The sequence below is a fragment of the Onychomys torridus genome, chromosome 1, assembly GCF_903995425.1.
Source record: "Onychomys torridus chromosome 1, mOncTor1.1, whole genome shotgun sequence".
NCBI lineage: Eukaryota > Metazoa > Chordata > Mammalia > Rodentia > Cricetidae > Onychomys > Onychomys torridus.
This window is the reverse complement of record NC_050443.1, coordinates 63,681,418-63,702,403: the sequence shown is the minus strand read 5'-3', so window position 1 is coordinate 63,702,403 and position 20,986 is coordinate 63,681,418. Positions and strand designations below refer to the sequence as shown.

The 20,986-nt window shown below is 42.2% G+C and overlaps 1 protein-coding gene across 3 annotated transcripts in view; it reads left to right on the top strand.

Moving 5' to 3' along the window:
• Il16 (interleukin 16) overlaps nt 1-20,986 on the top strand; it is a 94,570-nt gene that overhangs the window by 31,792 nt on the left and 41,792 nt on the right. For all 3 annotated transcript variants that reach the window (XM_036193510.1, XM_036193503.1, XM_036193519.1), the window contains one exon: nt 16,550-16,658. In XM_036193510.1, the coding sequence (XP_036049403.1) occupies nt 16,550-16,658 (109 nt within the window). The remainder of the gene's footprint in view (nt 1-16,549; nt 16,659-20,986) is intronic.

Here is a 20,986-nt window from a genome sequence, read left to right as displayed (position 1 = left end):
TCGGCACGTGAGTTCATCCGTGGATGGGATCAGAGCCCTTGCTGCGCTGGGGACCAGGGTGAGGGTTGGAAGAGCACTAGTGTTGCAGCAGAGCTCCATGAAGCCTTCCCCGCCCCCTCCTCTTACCCTCCGCCCCAGTTCCCACCATCCCAGTTGAAACAACAATCAATAAAAAAATGCTTCCATGCTTCCATCAAAGAATGTGTTCTGGGTGCTGGCTGCAGGCAGGCAGGATTCACTCCTCAATATGTGCTTCTACTATGAGCTTAGGAGACAGTTCAAAGAGTATTTAAGGCCTCATGAGGTTCCATCCATTATCTGAATGTATCCTTTTTTGAATTTTAGGATTTAAAAAGTTTCATTAAATCCTGAGCATAGACAAATAAATATATGAAATGTATTCATACTCTAAAAAAAGTGTTTTATTTACCTTTATACAAAACACTCCTGGGAGTGTCCCACCCGATGCTCTCCACTCCTGTTCCTCTCACGGGTGACACTAGCCTTGCTTTGAGTGTATTCTTTCCCTGCGTGTGTATATTCTTTGCCCTATCTATTTATTTACTGGAATGATGTTTGGTTAGCTCTTCTTGTTGATTAATGTTTGTTTGATATTTTTACTTCTGACCTGTGTCATAATGTTTTATGTGAGTTTCTTATAAACAGTTATGTCCTTTATTTTCAGTACTGAAGATTGAACTCAGGATTAGCATATTCTGCAAAAGTACTCTACTTCAAAGCTACACCCTCAGCCCTCTTTCCAATTTTTATTTGGGCACAGGGTTTTCCTAAGTTTCTCAGGTTGCCCTTGAACTCACTTTGTATTTCACTCAGGCTTTGATCTTGCAATCCTTCTGCCTCAGCCTCTAGAGTAGTTGGGATAACAGACCTACCTGCCAGTCCCAGCTTAATTTTAAAAATCTGCATCCAGTCTGGTAATCTCTGTATTTAGGCCATTCACATTTGAAGTGATAATTCATATGTGAGATCTTAAGTCAAATTTTCTTTTCTGTTTCTCTGCTTGTTTTCTCTTGCTTTTCTGTGGATTGTTGCACACTTTCTGGAGCTCCCTTTGGTTTATTTAGTGCTTTGAGATTATATTTTATAGTAGTCACAGTGGTTGTTATGTGTATGGTCCTTTACACCACACATGACTTGTCAAACTACCTCTTGGAACTGACATTTTATCACTCTGACTCCAACCTTACTTATACCCTGCCTTAGTTAGGTCTCTATTGCTAAGAAAAACACCATGACCACAAAGCAACTTAAGGACGATAGCGTTTATTTCACCTGACAGCTTGCAGTCATGAAAAGAAGTCAGGGCAGGAACTCAAGACAGAAACCTGGAGGCAGGAACAGAAGCAGAGACCATGGAGGAGTGCTGGTTACTGACTTACTCCTCTGGCTTGCTCAGATAGCTTTTTCACACACTCCAGTACCGTCTGCTCAGGGATAGCACCGCCCACAGTGGGCTGAGCCGTCCACATCGATCATTAATCAGGGATAAGCCTCACAGATTTGCCTACAGACAGTTGATGCAGGTAATTCCTTAACTGAGGTTTCTTCTCAGATGTCTCCAGCTTGTGCAAGTTGACAAAAACTAGTTGGCACAGGTCCCTTGCTTCGTCTTTTATACCATCCTCCCAAGAATTTCTTTTACAGTTTGAGCACCACATCAGAAGATATGCTGTTTGCTTCAAGCATAAATATAACTAAACTTACATCAGAGAATCTATTCTGTTTGCTGCTGTTTTTACCTATCCCACAGTTCTTACGGTCTTTCTGAAGGTTCCAGCTCATTTGTCATTTTCTTTCTATTTGGGCAGCTTTCTTCAGACAATTTTTAATTGTAGACTGAATTAAAATAAATTCTTTGTACTTTTATCCATCTGAGAATATCTTTTATTTCTCATTTGTGCCTAAAGCATGATGGTGTTTGCTTGTTTTTTTGAGACATGTGTTCTTGATATATAGGCCTCTAACTCAGGGCAATCCTCCTGCCTTGGCCTCCTAAGTGCTGGGATATCAGTTCTCTGACTGACACTTATTTTCTGTGCTTCTGCCTGTTGGATGTGTCCTTCTGCCTTCTATGTGTTCAGGTGTAAGTGTTTCTTTATAGATGTGGGATCATTTACCTCTACTTCGTTTTTTCTTTTTTGGTTTTTCAAGACAGGGTTTCTTTGTGTAGTTTTGGTGCCTGTCCTGGATCTCGCTCTGTAGACCACCAGGCTGGCCTTGAACTCACCGAGATCCGCCTGGTTCTGCCTCCTGAGTGCTGGGATTAAAGGCATGTGCCACCACTGCCCAGCACCTCTACTTATTTTAAAGCATTTGCTTTGCCTCGGCCTCTGATTTTAGAAGTTTGATTATGAAGTACCTTAATGTTGATCCTTTGGGCTGGATCTGTCTGGTTCTAGCATCTCTTGTGGCTGCTTTTTGAAAACATCTATTTCTTTTCCATTGTAGTTCAAAGAAGAAGCCTCTATCCTACCATTTATTACTTTAACTCCTTGACTATGTCTAATTTTTATTTATTTCTGTGGGAATTTGTAAATATGGCATCCAGAAAGCAGAGAGAGAGAGAGAGAGAGAGAGAGAGAGAGAGAGAGAGAGAGAGAGAGAGAGAGAAGGAGAGGGGATGGAAACAAGGTACATCTTTCTGGGTCACACACCAGTGAATTGTCCACTCAGCAACCAATCATCTCTCAGTGACTGGATCCACCAATTTGGGATCAAATTTTCCACATGTGTTCATTGTTGTTGTTCATTTTATTTTATTTAGGGATAGTTCATATCCAAGCTACACCAAACCTCATAAAAAATGTGATGTGGTCCTTAGTTACCAAAGTCTCAGATTACTTATTTCTGTAATGATCTGTAACACTTAGAGTTTATGCCATCTGGAATTAGTGCTTTCCTTGTGGGAAGGCTTACTATTCAGCTTATTTCATTTTTTTGCAAGGCCATGAAGATTTCCTAATTTTTCTGGAGTTGATTTTGATCAAGCATTCTTTCCCATAATTTCCCAATTTCATCTGATTGCTCAGGTGTGTCTTGTGTCTCCTTGCCGTCTTTTGCCTCCCGAGGCTGCATCTACAGCTATTTTCTTTCTGTCACTTGTGTTCTCTGTCTTTCTCCCCTGGGTCCTCTTCTGGAATAGCACCAGCATTTTAAAAGCTTTGCACAGAACCAACTTTTAATTTGTTCAGTGTCCTTGTTGCACACTCGTCTTTATTTTAGAAGTTCCTTACTATCTGCTCTATTCAGTTTCCTGTGATGATTATCTCATAATTTTCATCTTTCCTTTTGAATGTGAACACTTAAGATAGTAATTGTTCCTACATATATTGCTGTATCTTTAGCTGCATTCCTCAAGCTTTGCTAAGTACACTTTCATGTCCATTTTGTGCTAACTGCCTCAGATTTGCAATGTGCTTTCCTCCAAGGGTCACAAGCTCCTTAAAGGATGCTTCTTAATTTCCAGATGCACAAGTATTTTCCAGTTACCTTCAAAAATGCATTTTACTGCTTTTGAAATGACTATATATTCACAGGAAATTGCAAAGCTAACACAGAGGAGCCCCAACTCTGCACAAATTTTCTTCAACAGTACTTCTCACATAACCATAGTACATGGAAATGGCAACCTGGGGACTAGAGAGATGGCTTGGTGGTTAAGAGTATACAGTGCTCTTCTAGAGGACTCACAACCTCCTGTAACTTCAGCTCCAGGGGCATCTAATGCCTCTGGCATCCAAGAGCACCTGCATTATGTGCACATACACACACACATATACACGATTTAAAATAATAATAATAATAATAATAATAATAATAATAATAATAAACTTTTAAAATGGGAAATATGATGTTATTACAATACATGTGTAGTTCTGTATAGGTTTTAATATACTCACCATCACTGCACCCACCAAGTACAGAAGTGATGCCTTACCAAGAAAAGTCTCCCTACTGCCTTACCACCCAGTCACATTCTAGGCCTCCTTTCCAAACTTAACTACCCAAGTAATAGTCTCTTCCCTTCTCTCCATTTATTTGTGGTGTTGCCGGTGTGACGTCCTAGTTCTTTGTTTATTACCTATAAACTGTTTGATGGTCCTGCATGTGATTATTTGTGGAAGCATTTTGTGTATGTTTAAGAAGACATTGTGTTCTGCAGTTACCCTCATTATTTTTGCCTATGTTGATCTATCAGTTTCTTTTTTTTTTCCTTTGGTTTTTTGGGGCAGGGTTTCTCTGTAGCTTTGGAGTCTGTCCTGGACTAGCTCTGTAGACCAGGCTGGTCTCGAACTCACAGAGATCCACTTGCCTCTGCCTCCCGAGTGCTGGGATTACAGGCGTGCGCCACCACTGCCAGGTGATCTATCAGTTTCTTAAGGTTTGAACGAGATGGTTTGAACAAGAATGTCCTCATGGACTTTGGCACTTGAATACTTGGTCCTAGGGGGTGGTGCTGTCTGGGCAGGCTTAAGAGGAAGTAAGTCTCTGGGGTTGGACTTAGAATGATCTGGAACCATTTCCAGTTCAGTCTCTCTGCTTCCTGCTTGTGGCTCAAGATGGCAGCCCACAGCATCCTATGGCAGCCTACTGCCTGCTGCCATGTTTCCTCATCATGAAGGACTCTTATCTTCTGTAACCATGAGCCCAAGCAAGCCTTTCCTACGGTAAGCTGTCTTGGCCATGTTGTTTTATCATAGCAACAAAAAGTGACTAATACAGAGGGCTAAAGGTATTGCATTCTATTTTCCTTTTAGTTGTGTTAGCCATTTGTGAAGCTGTGCTATGTGGGTGAGCACGTTCAGACTTATTCATTTAATTTGTGATTTGAATATGTTATTATTTAGAAGATCAATAACTATTATTTTTTTAAATAAAAAATCAGCTTAATATGGGCTGGAGAGATGGTTCAGAGGTTAAGAGCACTTTCTGCTCTTCCAGAGGACCTGGCTTAATTAATGATTCTATTGCTGTGAAGAGATACCATAACCATGGCAACTCTTATAAAGAAAACATTTAATTGGGGTGGGCTTACTTCCAGTTTCAGAGGTTCAGTCCATTATCAACATGGTGGGGAGCATGGCAGCATGCAGGCAGACATGGTGCTGGAGGAATAGCCGAGAGTCCTACATCTTGCAGGCAACAGGAAGTCGACTGACTCACTAGGAGGTATTCCAAGCATAGAAAACCTCAAAGCCCGCCCCCACAGTGACATACTTCCCATATCAAGGCCATATCCATTCCAACAAAGCCTCCTAATAGTGCCACTCCCTATGTGATTGTGGGGGACAATTACATTCAAGCTGCCACAGGACCCAAGTTCAATTCCCAGCACCCCTGTAGAATCCCACAGCCATCTGTAACTCCAGTTCCAGAAAATACAGTACTTCTTCTAACCTCTGTGGGCAACTGGCATACACTAGGTGCATATACATACAGCAAAAACACTTATATACATAGTATAAAAATAAATCAGTTTTTATTCTATAAAGTGTACCAGTTTTACTTTGCTTAGCATTTATTTCTTCTTTTTTGCAAAAGTTTTAGTTTTATTTTATTTTTAATTTCATATATGTATACTGTATTAACACCAACTCCCCTACAAATCCTTCCATATTTCCCACCCCCTCTCAAATTTGGCCTCTTTTTCTTTAATTATTTGTATTTAATTATTCATTAAACATATGTATATAAATGAATTAACATACAGACACAGACTCCTGCATCTGTTTGGTGTTGCTTGTATGTACATGTTTTTAGGCACCCATATTTAATCTAATTTTTCTTCTTTTTGTTTTAACTCCACCCTACAGACATAAGTACACACACATATGGTTTTTAATGACTTGTTTCCTGTTGTTTGTCTTACACAGTTCCTGCTGAGAAGTGAGTTAATTGTTTCCTGTTGGAAGATAGTTCCTCATTTCTCTCTGCCTGCTGCTCCTAACAATTCATTTATTTGTGTGTATGTGGTTTATGTTTGTGTGGTGTTTGCACATGTGTATATATGTCTGTCTGTATATATATGATGTATGAGTTATGTATATACTCCCTATATGTAGGCATATATATATATATATATATATTATAACTCTCCTCTCTCTTTCTCTTTCTTTCTCTCTTACACACACACACACACACACACACACACACACACACACACACACATTTAATTTTAAGGCTAGGATGTTTTGCCAGCATGTGTTATCTGAATATCACTTGTGTGCTTGGTGCTGGCAGAGGCCAGAAGAGGAGACTATTGGATTTCTTGGAACTGGAGTTACAGACAGTCATGAGCTGCTATGTGAGCACTGGAAATTGAACCTTGGTTCCTTGCAAAAGCATCTAGTTCTCCTAATTGCTGAGCCACCTCTCTAGTGGCCCAACCATCTTATTCGTTTTTTAGACAGGGTCTCTCACAGAGCAAGGAGCTAGACTAGAGATCATGAAGCCCAGCAATCCTTCTGTCCCCACTCCTCCCCCAAATGCTGCGATTACAGGTGTGCACATGATGCCTGGCATTTCACTTTAACTCTAGGATGAAAACTCAGGTCCTCATGCTTGCCCAGCAAGTATCCTTACCCACTGAGCCATCTCCCTAGCTCCTGTCTATTGCTTTTAAGAACTAAAAATTAGAGTTTTTTAAAATTTACTCAGAATTTTTGTTATGCTTTCATTTCCATTTATTTTACTTAGAGTTTGTTGTGTTTGATGAGTTTATGGTTTAATGTCTTTTAGATATTGTCATGTGAAGTATTAGATGATAGATGATAGATAAATAGGCAGATAGATAGATGATAGATAGATAGATGATAGATAGATAGATAGATAGATAGATAGATAGATAGATAGATAATAGGTAGAGAGATGATAGAAGATAGACAGACACACAGAAAGATAATATAGGTCCCTTCATTGTGGAAATTCGCCAAGTGGGCTGGCTAGTCACGGTCTGACATGCTGGTTTAAGCTCCCGAATTCGTATTTTTCAAGTCTCTGTGTTGCCGTCTGGGTATTTTGCAAACCTGTGTCTCAGCTCTCCTGTCTTCTCTACAGTGCTGTCTAAAGACCTTATTCAGTCTGTTTACTTCTGAATATTCATTCATTTTTGAGTCTTCTGAGAAACTTTCAGTTGCTGCTGTGAATTTTCAGTCACTTCCTTAATGTCTTTAAAACATGCAGTGTATTGATTTTGCAGTCTGTGCGGGTCTGGCTTTCGTGTGTGTGGTTTTTGAGGCTTTCTCTGATCATACCACGTTCCAGTGAGTTTTATTTTTACTTAACTGTTTTCTCTGATGACTCCGATGTCCCACCACTTTCTCCATGGGTGTTTTGGTGGGCCCCAGGCAGTGCTGGCTCTTTCACAGAAGATTCAAATTTGCTCCTGTGGGGGTAGTTGGGGCACCACTGGGCTGGAGCAGAATCAACCCTTACAACCGTCCTCTTGTCTGGAGGGTTCTAAAGCATCCATGTGGCATCAATTAGGACTGTGGCTCCTACATGTACTCACTGGTAGTCATCAGTTCTCAGGAGATTCCCCCTTCCCTTGAGGGCTATATCCGGACTATAATTTCCTTTCATTTCCTCAGGGGTGGCATGAATTCATTCTAGTTCACACTTAAAATAAGGAGATAATACTTTGAATCACCCTCTTGGTGAAGAAAGAATGTCCTGTTAAGTGCTGGTCTTAGGAAGAAACTGAGATTTCTCTTGCTCTGTGAATCCCATAAGGCTACAGACAGCAAAATTCAAATCCAGTCACTCAGCAAATGATCTCAGAACCACAGCAGATCCTGGGCTCTGCTTATCTCTCAAGAAGCTATCTTGCGGCCTTTCACGTAGGCAGCGGCCTTTGGCGATGCTTAATACGGATGCTTTTTCATTGCTAGGTTTTCGGCCAACTTAAGACAGTTACTTGGTTTTGCTGAAGGATCACAGGTGGTGGATACCACACTAGGGAAAGCATGATCCTCCTCTATCCTTGAACTCCCCACCTACCAGGGTCTTCTGTTTTACAGGTGTGGTGATGAACAAACAGCCGTGTGTGTTTTATACAATTATTGTACAAACATTCATGTGCGTTTTATATAATTATTTTCTATAATAAAATTTGAGAATGTGAAGAGATGGAGTTGAGAATCAATTGGGATGTGAGTTGGTATTGGATGTGGGTTGGTATTCCTTGGAGAATGGATATTAGGGTTCTTGATGGCCATCACAGGTGCTATTTAATTTGTTCAATTCTCTGAAACTCTCTCTCTCTCTCTCTCTCTCTCTCTCTCTCTCTCTCTCTCTCTCTCTCTCTGTGTGTGTGTGTGTGTGTGTGTGTGTGTGTGTGTGTGTATTAGATAGTATGTAATACAGGCTAACCTTCAACTCATGGGTGGTTTAAGAAATATCTGTCTCAGACCCCTGAGTTCTAGGATTCTGGGTGCAGACCACCATTCTGCTTTTCTTTGGGTGTTTTTATTACACAGTTCATATATCATACAATTAAATCTATAATATTCTGTGGTTTCAGTATGTCTGCAGAAATGTACAACCATCACTGCTAATTGAAAACCATTTACCAAGTCAAAAGAAACTCCATAGGCTTTAGCAATTCCCCAGAGCCCACACATCTGTCCCATCCCTGTTCACCATAAGACCATGAGCTTCAAAGACTATGATCACATCTACTCTATTCCTATCAGCATAGCTCTGGACATCTCATAAATGGAGTCACACATAGTGTGACATTTTACACTGGCTTATTTTGATTACTGTAACTTCTAGTCATCTGTGTTGCAGATGTTAGCCCTTTATTACTTCTAATTGACATACAACATTATAATATATGAACATACCATATTCCAGCCACCCATCTATCATTTAATCAACACCAAATATTTTCCTATTTTGGGATATTATGAATCCTCCCTCTTTGAGAATTTGTGTAAGTTTTTTTAAACATGGGTATGTATTTTCAGTTCTCTTGAGTATATACCTAAGAGTGTAATTGTTGGATGATACTGATGATTAAAAGTTTTGACAAATGATGCCAGGTGTGGTGGCACATGCTTTTAATCCTAGAATCTGGGAGGCAGAGGCAGGTGGATCTCTATGAGTTAGAGGCCAGCCTTGTCTATATAGCAAGTTCCAGAATATCCAGAGCTACATAAAGAGACCATATCTGGAAAAATCACAACAAAACAAGTTTTTTTTTTTTTTTGTCAAATCTTCAACATGTTTTCCATAGCAGTTTCACTGCCTTACATTTCTACCATTAGCATGAGACTAAAAAATATTGTATATTTTTGGTTGTGAGTCCAGCCTTTAACAGCTGAGCCATCTCTTCAGCCTGGGCTACCAAGTGAGTTCCAGGAAAGGCGCAAAGCTACACAGGGAAACCCTGTCTCGAAAAACTAAAAACAAAACAAAACAAAACAAAAAAACTATTGTATATATGTATGGTTATTTGTATATGTGTTCACACATATGCAGATTCATGTGTGTGGGTGTGTGCAGGCCCACCTGGTTGCAAATTCATGTGCAAGCTACAGGTCAGCCTAGGGTGTCATTTCTCAGGTGCTATCTACCTTATTTTTTTATGCATTCAAAAATATTTTAATACAGGAGTGAGACAACCAGCTGGTAGGTAGGAAGAAGTTAAAAACCAGAATAGATTTGAAGAACTTAGTCATCCCATTTTCATCCCCAGTACCAAGACATCCACATGATACTGATGCAGATGGATGAAGGCTGAAAGCCCATGCTATCTGCCTGATTCTTACATCACTCCCACAACACAAACAGGTAACTTTTATCAGCACTTTTTCCTGACAGGCCCAGTGGTGGTGATCCATCAATGTAGTTGAATTCATCTTTGGAGGACTTTCTTTTCTTTTATTATAAAATTACTTTATTACCATGAACCCTAAAATGAAAATATCACACAGCTAGATTAAGGTAGCCACTCAAAGACTTTTCCAGCCCCCAACTCTATACATCTCAGGAAACAGAATGGCCGTTCTGAAGTTGCGGGGCTTGGATTAGAGTTTTACACTCTCACTTAGCAATTGCATTTTTATACACTTCATCATCACCTGACCCTCCTGCCCCCCCTCCCAAAGACCAACAATAGAGATGAAACTATAAAAAACATCAGCTGTAACCCTCTTCTACCACTCTGGGTCCTTTTGCATGTATTCTGTTCTTCCCCTTCACCAAATAGCACCCTTCCTTGACCCCCTTTCTAAGTAGTATGCTGTACCCACACTTACAGCTGTTTACATGTGTGCATGTATACATTCAGGAGAGGACCTGAGTACGAGAGAAAACACCTTGTTTTCTGAGACAGGCTCTGTCATTGGTAGGGAGCTCTCTGGGTAGTCTAGGCTGTCCCTCAAATCCCAAAGATGGTCACCTTCCCAGCAGTGGCGTTATAACTGTGTGCCACCGTGTCAGGCTGGAGACTGAGTTTAGGGACTGGTATTTTCCAGGAAAGCACTTTTCTCGATGGGGCACCTCCCAAGCCTCAGGACCAACTTTGTGTGTCTTCTCTGTACGGGTGGGAATAGTGGGGGTGTGGACGTAACCCTTGCAGCTGGTGTGAAATAGCGTCTCACCATGGCTTTGACTGACATCCCTTGGATGAGTACTGCTCTGTTTCCTTTCTGGTGTTGTGACAAACCCCATTGCCAATGGCAGCTCATGAGGGGAAAGCATTGATCTGGCTTCCATTTCCCTTGGCCTGATTCCCCTCTTAGAGTTTTATGTCTCTTTCTTATAGACATAGGGATCCTTTTGAGTTACTTCGTGTGTATGGTGTGAGAAAGGAGTCCAACTTGTGCTCTTATATGTGGAGATGTGTCTGTCCTGGTATCATTTGTTAGAAATGTTCTTTGCGAGGTAGTATCAGGCTGATGTGGGCTGGGACCTTGAACTATGACAGACTGAGAGTGATGTGTTGGGGAGGCTTGAGAAGGTGGAGTTAGAAGAACTTGGTGACAGTCATGTTGTGGATAAGGGGAATGGACATCAGAGGGAAGTCCTGGTTGTGTTTGTCCCTTCCCCGAGACTAGCAGATAGGCAACGTCATCCATGTGACCAGGTAGCTGCCCCGGACCCATCTGCTGGAGCCTGCTCCTGTGTCCTTGTGACTTAAAGATTCAAGCCTGTTGCCACAATATTAGCCCAACCACAGGTAATGGACCTTGCTGGAATAGTTGGGTTACGTTGTGCGGTTCCCAAAGAGGCAGCAGTCACAGCAACTCTGTTCAAAAGAAAACAGTAGAGTTTCCATCGAGGAGGAATGCAGCCAGCAAGCTCCAGAAGTGTCAAGCTTGTCCCTGATGCCAGCTAGCAGTCCACATGCAAAATGAGCTCTCCCCATGGAGCAATGGGACTCATCAGCCTTGGGAGAAGTTTAGGCTCTGGAATCATTTTGCTTGTAGGACACAATGCCCCCAAATCCCTCGCTACCATTCTGGGTTCATCCTCTCACTCCATGAGGACTAAGTAGCTTTCTGTTTTTAGAGTTGGCTGTTTGTTCCTAGAAGCAATGCATGACTGATCATAATGTTGGCAAAAGTACTATGAAGAGCCTTCTGGACAGTGGACCCCAAGGCCATTTGGTCCCACTGGGGCTGGTTTGGTACAGAGATGGGTGTCAAGGTAATGGTGAGGCGCATTGCCCCCAGAATAGCTGCCATGGCCATGGTCTCTGATGAGAACAAGGGGAAGTGTGTTCCAATGACTGAGTTAGCCCTTTAACTGCAGTGACAAAGCCCCAGCATGGAGAGAAGCCCCACCTTGGGAGCAGGAACAGAAGTGTACTGTTCTGTGGACTGCAGAGGGAGGCCTCTGTGGAATTGCTCTCTGGGCTCCTACAGAGACTCCTTTGATGAGAAGCTGCCCCACCCAGGACATGCTGGTCTAAGAGTGGCCAGGCTCCCCTGGGAGCTGAGGGAAGCAGTTTGAGTCTTGTGAATCATTTTCTGATTTGTGTCATTTAAGAAAGGGAAGCAGCCCAGGAAGCTTGAAACCTAATCATCAGTTGCATTTATAAGTACAGAGCTGAAGGTGATGGCGAGGGATGGCTAATATACCCTCAACTTCCAGGAGAGGAAACTGAGTCTGAGCAATGACACGAGAAGTCTAGAGTCATGCTGCTCTCATGACCCGATCATCCATCTTGTCACACATTTAGGAGGCCACCAAGTTTGACATCTTAAAAAAACACTTGTTTTGAGATTTATTTACTTTAATTATGTATGTGGGTGTTTTGCCTATATACATACATACATGTATGTATGTATACATGTATGTATATATATACATACATACATACACATATATATATATGGCTTGGGCCTATAATCCCAGTACTCAGGAGAATCAGAAGTTTCGAGGTATCCTTAGCTATATATTGAGTTAAAAGTCAGCCTGGGCTACATGAGACCCTATCTCAAAAGGGGGAAAAAAGCCTGGGATAGTAGCTACCAGTAGAGTGCTTGCTGCATGTGCAGGGGGACCTCAGTTCAAACCCCTAGAGCCTACATTTAAGAAAGAAAGAAAGAAAAGGCGGGGCTTAGTGGTGTGAACCTGCAATCCAGCACTGAGGACTGAGGACTGAGGACGGTGGATCGCCGGGGCTTGCTCACCAGCCGGCCTATCTAATGCGTTTCAGATCAATGAGAAACGCTGTCTCCCAAAACAAGAGGAACAACACCTGAGTTGTCTCCACACACACGTGCCCACACAGTTACACACAAATATAAAACAAAAAGAAAGGAAACCGCAGATGTAACGTCATCATTCAAATCATTCTTGCTAATTCATGAGAACTGTGTCTTGTATGTCTTGTTGATTGTGTATTCTCACAACCAGGGAGAGAGCCCAGTCCATGGTAAGTCCCTAGTAAATGTTTGTTGAATGAACGTTGTTATTTTACTGCATCTATTTCTAGCCCCATTCAGTGTACTTTTTTATTATAGTCATATTATTATAAAATATTTTTAAAATTACAGATAACACAAATATAGTTTCACTAAAAAAGCTCTTTAAACATTATTTTACAAGAAGGTTAGCATGCCATGTCTTGTGTGTATCCCATTTACTTATTTCCTTTCATACTATTAAACATCTAGAAGTGGGACTATTCAGTCTGAATACATGTCTCAAAGGTACTTCAGGAATAAGGGTCACCCTTGGACAGGTGGACCAGTTAGTTGCTGTGCTTAGCAGGCCTGCAAATGTCCCAAGGCCACAGTACATTGCTCCTTCCATTGTCTCACTGGAGCGCACGAAACGAAGATGGTACTGGACGGAAGTCTTCACATTAGAGTCACTGTAATGAAGAAGTAATGTAATAAAGAATGAAACATCTTTAGGATATTAGGTTGGATCTTTCCATGTGCTCAAAGAAGTAGTTCATATACTTAATTTTGAGATCAGAGTCTCAAGAATTCAACTAAAATCAATTGCCTTCTGTATATAGTCACACCTTTTGTAGCTTTTAAAGAATTTCCTGGGTTAGTGCAGTTAAATCATGTGCAGGTAAAAGTTATGTTGTTCAGGCTAACACAGTGCCATCTGTTGTTAAAAAGAAAAATGACCGCCTAGGAGTCTACCCAGACTTAATATCCGATTTTCACGTTGGCTTACACAGGAAATAAAAGGGAATTGATTTGTGGTTTCTTGCATGAGTTCTTGGGTCAAACTGGATATAGCTTTATTTTTGAGAGGATGTCTGTATCCAATTGCTTACAAAGCTCACCTGGTTAACTCTGCCACTGGGCAGAAAATTTTTTCAAAACTCTAAAAGGAATATACACTTCGGGAGAAACGATTGTCCGAACAGTAGCCACGGAAGGGGGCTAACTGTGCTCTGGAACCTGTGAGAAGTTTCTGTGTGTCACAGCACAGGTGGAACTGGAGTCAGGAAGGCTCACTATTCTGCCATCAATGACAGAAGAGGAAAGCCCTGGAGCAAGTGGGCAGATGCCAGCAGTGAGGTGGGGAGGCTGGTGGTACCCGGTGAGAGGCAGAGCAGAGGGGAATTCTCTCTGTGCTCTGGCCACACACCTGGTGCTGGATATGTACCTACTCGACATACAGAATTAATATGGCCCCTGACATCCCTGTCTTCTCAAAAAGGTAGTCATGTCAGATAGACTAGGGGTCTCTAGGACACTGCAACACTAAGTGTCTGCCCCTAAACATCTAAGCTACCTATAGCTGTACTTCCTGGTCCAATGGCAAATATCCAAAGGTCATTTACCTAGTTATTTAAATCTGACAGCCGTAGACGTGCTTCTGTTTAGAGAGTTTCCCATCTACCGCTTCCCCGAAACACACACCCACACCCATACCCAAACCCATTCTTTCTCTCTCGCACACACACATTCCCACACACAGTTGCAGTAGTAAGTGATGAAACCAATGTAACTCAAAACTTGTCACAGGCTTCATAAAGTTACAAAATAGAACAGACCCAGGAGTTAAGTAAAGTGATCCCTTCACCCCTGACTGCCACCGACTTCTGTGCCCTCACCGCCGACTGACTTCTGTGCCCTCACCGCCGACTTCTGTGCCCTCACCGCCGACTTCTGTGCCCTCACTGCCGACTTCTAATATCTCAGAGAAAGGAGAGGAAAGAGAGTAGTTCTTCCAGACGCTTCGCTCACACGAGGAAGAGTTGAATAGTTTCCTTCATCCTGACAGAGAAATGAGGCCAACTATGTTGTTTAACATATTCAGTACAATGGAAACTCTGTGTGTGTGTGTGTGTGTGTGTGTGTGTGTGTGTGTGTGTGTATGTGGTGTGGTATGTGTGTGTGTGTGTGTATGTGGTGTGTGTGTGTGTGTGTGTGTGTGTGGCTGGTGTGTGTGTGTGTATGTGTTGTGTGTGTGTGGTATGTGGGGTGTGTGGTGTGTGTGTGTATGTGTGTGTGTGTGTGTGTGTATGTGTTGTGTGTGTGTGGTATGTGGTGTGTATGTGTGTGTGTACCTATGGTATGTGGTGTGTGTGTGTGTGTGTGTGTGTGTGTGTGTGTGTATACCTGTGGTACAGCTGGAGACAGGATCTCAAGCTGAACCTGGAGCTCACTGATCCAGCAAAACCTGGCCAGTGAGCACCAGGGGTCCACCTGCCTCTAGATTACTGCCTAATCCCAGCACTGAGATTATAGGCAAAAACTGCTACACCTGGCTTTTTATATGGGACTGGGAATCCAAATTGAAGTCCTTATCCTTATGCGGCAAGCACTTTCCAGATTGAGCCCTCTTCCCAGCCCTGGAAACTACTTATATAAAATCATTGCTATAAAGAAAAGTGAAATCATTCAGTATGGTAAGGCAAAAATAAAAGAGAATCGTAAACAACTTGACTTGGTATTGACATTTAAGGTTCTAAATTAAATGCTGGCAAAAAGAAATCAGCAATATAATAAAATCACAATGCCCAGAAGAATACATGAATGATTCAATACTTGAGAACCCTATAGTAGTTCAACAGTAATTTTGTGAGTCCTGTCTCAGGACAGCAGAGCACCGCCATCATCTCCAGTACAGGTCTCCAGGGCTCTCTGTTCAGGCCTTCTCTAATCCTTTTGACAGAACACTTACCATTCTCTGTAGTGACCTTTCACCTGTGTTTCCTGTTAGCCTTTCTTTACTAAAATGCCAGTTATCCAACGTCAGGTCCTTATCTGTCCTGATTAGGACTGAATTCCCTGTGTGTAATCGTGACCTCGACATATGCACTCAACATTTGTTCATTAGTTTAATAGCTATGCCATTTCTATTTGTTAAGTACCCTTTTAATTAAATAAATGTTTGCAGCATGAATCTTAAAATGTCTTATTAATAAAATCAAATCTGAGGCCAGTTATTGGGGTGAATGCTGGAAGATCAGAGAGACAGAACAAGCCACAGCTATCTCACCTTGCTAGTTCCTCAGCTGGTCTTGTTTCCTCAGACTGGAAGCTTCTGAGTCCTCCTCCAAATGAATCTTAGCTGAACTGTGCTGCTCCAAAGCCTAAAAGTGTAACCAGCCAAATGCTAAACCAGCCAAAAGCTAAACCAGCCAAAAATGCTTAGTTTGTGGTCTTCACGCCTTATATATCTTTCTCTTTCTGCCGTCACTCCCTGGGATTAAAGGCGTGTGTCATCATGCCTGGCTGTTTCCAATGTGGCCTTGAACTCACAGAGATCCAGAGGGATTTCTGTCTCTGGAATGCTAGGATTAATGGTGTGAGTGCCACCATTTTCTAGCCTTTGTATCTAGTGGTTGTTCTGTCCTCTGTCCCCAGATAAATTTATTAGGGTGCACAATATTTTGGGGAACACAATACTACCACAAATGTTTCTCTGAGAATAAATGATTATGAATGGTCCCAAATCCCAGCCCTCAAAGCGTCTATTTCAGTAGAGATACAGGCAAATCAACAGATATTCCTCTGGTCCATGCCAAGGCCCCATTATGCTAAGCATTCATTTCGACTCTTAATCTGCTGAATAAAAAAGACGCAAACTGTTTTCACAGGAACCTTCTTCAACTTCCTCTAAAGAAAAGACTGGAAAACCAGAAGCACAAAGTAGCAATTTCCTGTTCCCTAAAGCCTGCCACCAAAGGACACGCAGCAATTCCACCAGTGAGTATCTTACCAAAATATCTCCGGGAACAGGATTGTATTAGTTCCTTTTCTGTTGTTGTGATAAAACACCATGACCAAGGCTACTTAAAGAATGCATTTATTCTGGCTTATAGTTCCAGGGGTTAGAGTCCATGATGGCAGGAGGAGACAGCAAATAGTCATGGCAGCAGGAACAGCCTGTTGAGGGCTCGCACATCTTGAAACACAAGCACAGAGCAGGGAGAGAGCTGGAAATGGTAGTCTTTAAACTCTCAAGGCTACCTCTCATATTTCCTCCACCAAGACCACATCTCCTAAGCTTCCTCAAGCAGCACTACCAACCAGGGACCAAATATTTTAAAATACACGAGCCTCCAGGGGATGTTATCATTGAAACCACCACAAGGGCTGAACTCCTCCTGAATATCAGGACTGTCACTGCTGTGGGGGAGTCTAGGGGGCTGGGTCCTTCCTGGGTTATCAAGGGTAAACCAGCGTAACAGCTGTCTGTCTGTTAGGGAGCATGTTTCATGGTTGTGCTTCCCAGACAACTAGAGAGGTTCTGCATTGGCCTGGCCATGTCTCTGTGGACAGCATCTCTGGCTGGGTGTTATGCTGGGGAGATCCTGTCTAGGGAGAAGAGAAAAACTTTGGCTCCTACCCTGAGTGCTAGCATAGCCTGTGTTGAGCAAGCCTCCTCACAACCCCAACCTCTTTTGCCTTGCCTGTGACATGGCAGGGCTGAGGTCTGAAGAGCTCAGGGCTCTTGATGACTGTAAATAGAAGAATGAAGAAAGGCGTGAAGAAATTAAGACCGTGCTAGAGATGCTGACACAAGGCTATTTCAGTTAATTCCATGCTCTTCCCACATGACTACAGAAAACTTGAATGCACAAGTCATTGGAAATTCCATTCTAAACACCATTTTTTGAAAGTGGTAATACAAAATTTCATTGTATGAACATTTACAGTCTAGTTAACCAACTCCCTCTTATTAGAATTTGCATTATTTTCATCTTTCAATGGCATCATCCACATTGCTTACTTTATACATGAAATTGTTTTCTGCATCTATGTTGATTCCTGAAGGGAACCCAGTTAGCCTCCATGTCTGTAAATGGGAAATACTTGAAAGAAATAACATTTTTACAGAAAATGTGTGGATCCTTTTCTATTTTCATTGTCTTCTAAACAATCCAGCATAAACAGTACACTTATATGCATCTATTATGTGCTAATAATGCAGTGAGTTTATACAAAACATGGAAAAGCACCCACATAGTCTGGTACCGATGGGGGTTCCTGGAAGCAATTGGTCCCTGCGAATAATGAATGACAGCCACATAGGAGAGAGTGGCTGGTGAATGACTAACAATGCTTGAAAACTGAATGTGCTTGTTTCTGTAGCCCCATCATGTGAGCCATACAGATTGGATGATCAGGAGTTCAAAGCCTGCCTGGAGTATATGCATTGAGTGTGTGGCCAGGCTGGGCTACAACAGATCCTGTCTCTAAACTAACCCCACCCCTCAAACCAAAGCAAAATGAAAGACACCACATTTGAGGGCCACTGTGCTTGGACTGGGATCAAGCTTCCTTGGAAGTGATTATCTGTGTGACTTTGAGGAAGTTTCTTGACTCTCTGAGACTCATTACTCTGTGGCATTACCAGCCGTCCTTAAATGAGTGGCCTGTTTGGAGGCTTGTAAACTTGGTTTCTTGTTAATGTAATTGCCTAGGGGTTGAATCTTGGTTTAAATGCTAGGTAGATACAGCTTAAGGACTTTGGTGCATTGCCAAGTTAGCCCGCCCTTCCTTCAGCAGCAGACATGATCACCTACTTCACACTGGTTTTGCTTGTTCGTGTTTTGTTTTTGTTTTTGAATATTTGGGGCACAGGCTTTGCTACCTCTTGCCTGTTTCTGCCTCTCTGCCTTGCTTCACACCTGGGACCAGTTACACACTTGGTGGGGGCTCTGTCTGAAATGAAACAAAGGGAGCCTGTCCAAAATTAGTAAGAATTTCAAAGTGGCAATGACCCAGCATTAAACCAAGCTGGGAGTCTTCTGACCACAGGCCCTGCTCACTGCTCAGGGCATATGTCCGCAAAGCCAGCCATGTTGGTGTCCTGGGAGCTGATCCCTCAGACAACGTCACCCACCTCTCAACCTTCTGGATCCAAACTGAGTTCAGTTATTGAGAGAATCAGTGACTGACTGTAGGATGGAGCGATGGGGTGTGGTCCTCCCTGGTCTCTTGACTGTCTGTCCCCAAAGTGGCTTGTCTTCCCTGACTGTGGCTCATTGGGTCCCACTATTTCTTTCCTGTGCCCTTTAGGCCCTGGGAGGTAATGGCCTCCAGGACCCCAGAACATCTGGCTGTTTTTTAAAGTATGCCTTTGCTTTTTTTATGCAAACCCTGACTTGCACACTGGCTTCCAAAATGGAAAACAGATCTCTTTAGGCAGACTGAAAGATTTCTTCATTTATTATTTAGTACATTATTATTATTATTATTATTATTATTATTATTATTATTATTATTTGGTGAATCTTACTAGTTTTCTATTGGGGTCATCATTGTCTTATTAATTTAAAAAATTCTTGGTTAAATTAATAGTTGAACATTAGATTTCTCAAATACACACACACACACACACACACACACACACACACACAATTCCTCTAGTTATTTATTTTTTATCTTGAAGATGTTTTGATTTTTATACTATCAAACTTGATCTTTTTTCCTTTTACATGAAATTCCTCCCATGTTGGAAGTATATTAAATATGTGTGATGTGTGCATCTAAGTTTGCTTTCTGCTGCTATGATAAACACTATGACCAAAAACAACGTAGAGAGGAAAAGGTTCATCTGGCTTACTTGACAACCACAATCCATCACTGAGGGAAGTCAGGGCAAGAATTCAGGCAGGACCAGAGGCAGGAAACATGGAGGAATGCTGTTTACAAGCCTGCTTTCTTCCATAACCTGGGACCACCCGCCCAGGGGTAGCACTGCCAAACGGTGGGCTGGACTCTCCCATACTAGTCAGGAACCATTAAAATGTCCCACAGACTTGCCCATAGTCCAGTCTGATGGAGGCAGTGCCCCAACTGATGGCCCCTCTTCCCAGGTGACTCTGGCTTGTGTCAAGTTGACGAAAACCAACCAGCATTGCTTGTTTAGATGTTTCTTCTAATTTATGAATGATTTCTCTCCATATCAAACATGTTATATTTAGAATTTCTTGGCACTTTATATGAAGTAAGAAGCATTGTGGGTTTTTTTTTTTTCCTGAATGACAAGCTGAGGACTAGCATCACTTTTGATGACCAGTTCTTGCCCATGTTCTTAAAAAATAGATTAGTGGGTGGGGTGGAGGTTGGGGGGAGTGGGGAGCATGTGCCACAGAGTATGTGTTCCTGTGGAGGTCAGAAGACAACTTGAGGGGTCAGCTCTCTCCTTCCACAATGTGGGACCTAGAGATGGTCACAGTCAGCAGCAAGGGCCTTTACCCACTGAGCCATCCTGCCAGACCCCTGTCCTTTTGTAAATACCTTTCTTGGTTCATTCTGTGTCGTTTCCAGAGTAACTTGCTGTTGGTTGGTTTTCTGCCTCTTGCTGTACCTTGTTTCAGTTTCTAAGATCTGGTCAATTCCATTTCCACTTCAGCTTATCTTTCAGTTTAAATTAACTAATTAATTAAATTAATTAATAAATAATTCAGAATAAAATTTCTAAATCATTCCTTTTATGAGAGACTAAGGACTTAGTGTTATTCATTTTTAGTTCCTTTGCCAATTACCTTTTCCAGTTCATAATTCAACTTAGCTTCAAAGCACAAACTCATTACTATTGTTACATATTCATCTCAACTTATAGTGTCTCTTTCTAAAACTGTATGGGCTTCTGAACTGGGTTTCTAACTGCATTTAGTATCATCCCAGCCAGTGCTGCAGGTATGGCAGGTTTTAACTCCCCTTCACTCGTGATGATAATTTTGATACACTTCTCTGTTGGCTGGTGTACATCCACAGGTAATTTTCAGGCAGAGAGAAGGAGGACCCAAACCAGCCAGAACTTTGGAGAATGAAGTCCTGCGCTGGCCTCTGTTTATACAGATCTGAATCTATAGAGGAGACAGAGCATCCCAAAGCACAGTGGCTGCCAGGTCAGGCAGGGCAGAGCCCAGCTCAGCATGACCTCAGCACTTTGCACTGGGCTTGCCCAGGGCTCTGGGGTCTATCTGCTGTCACTCATTCCCAATGGCAGCCTGTTTATTTGTCCTTATCTGTCTTCCCCTCTTTCATCCAGGAGAGGGCATCGCCATGGGCAGTAGCCA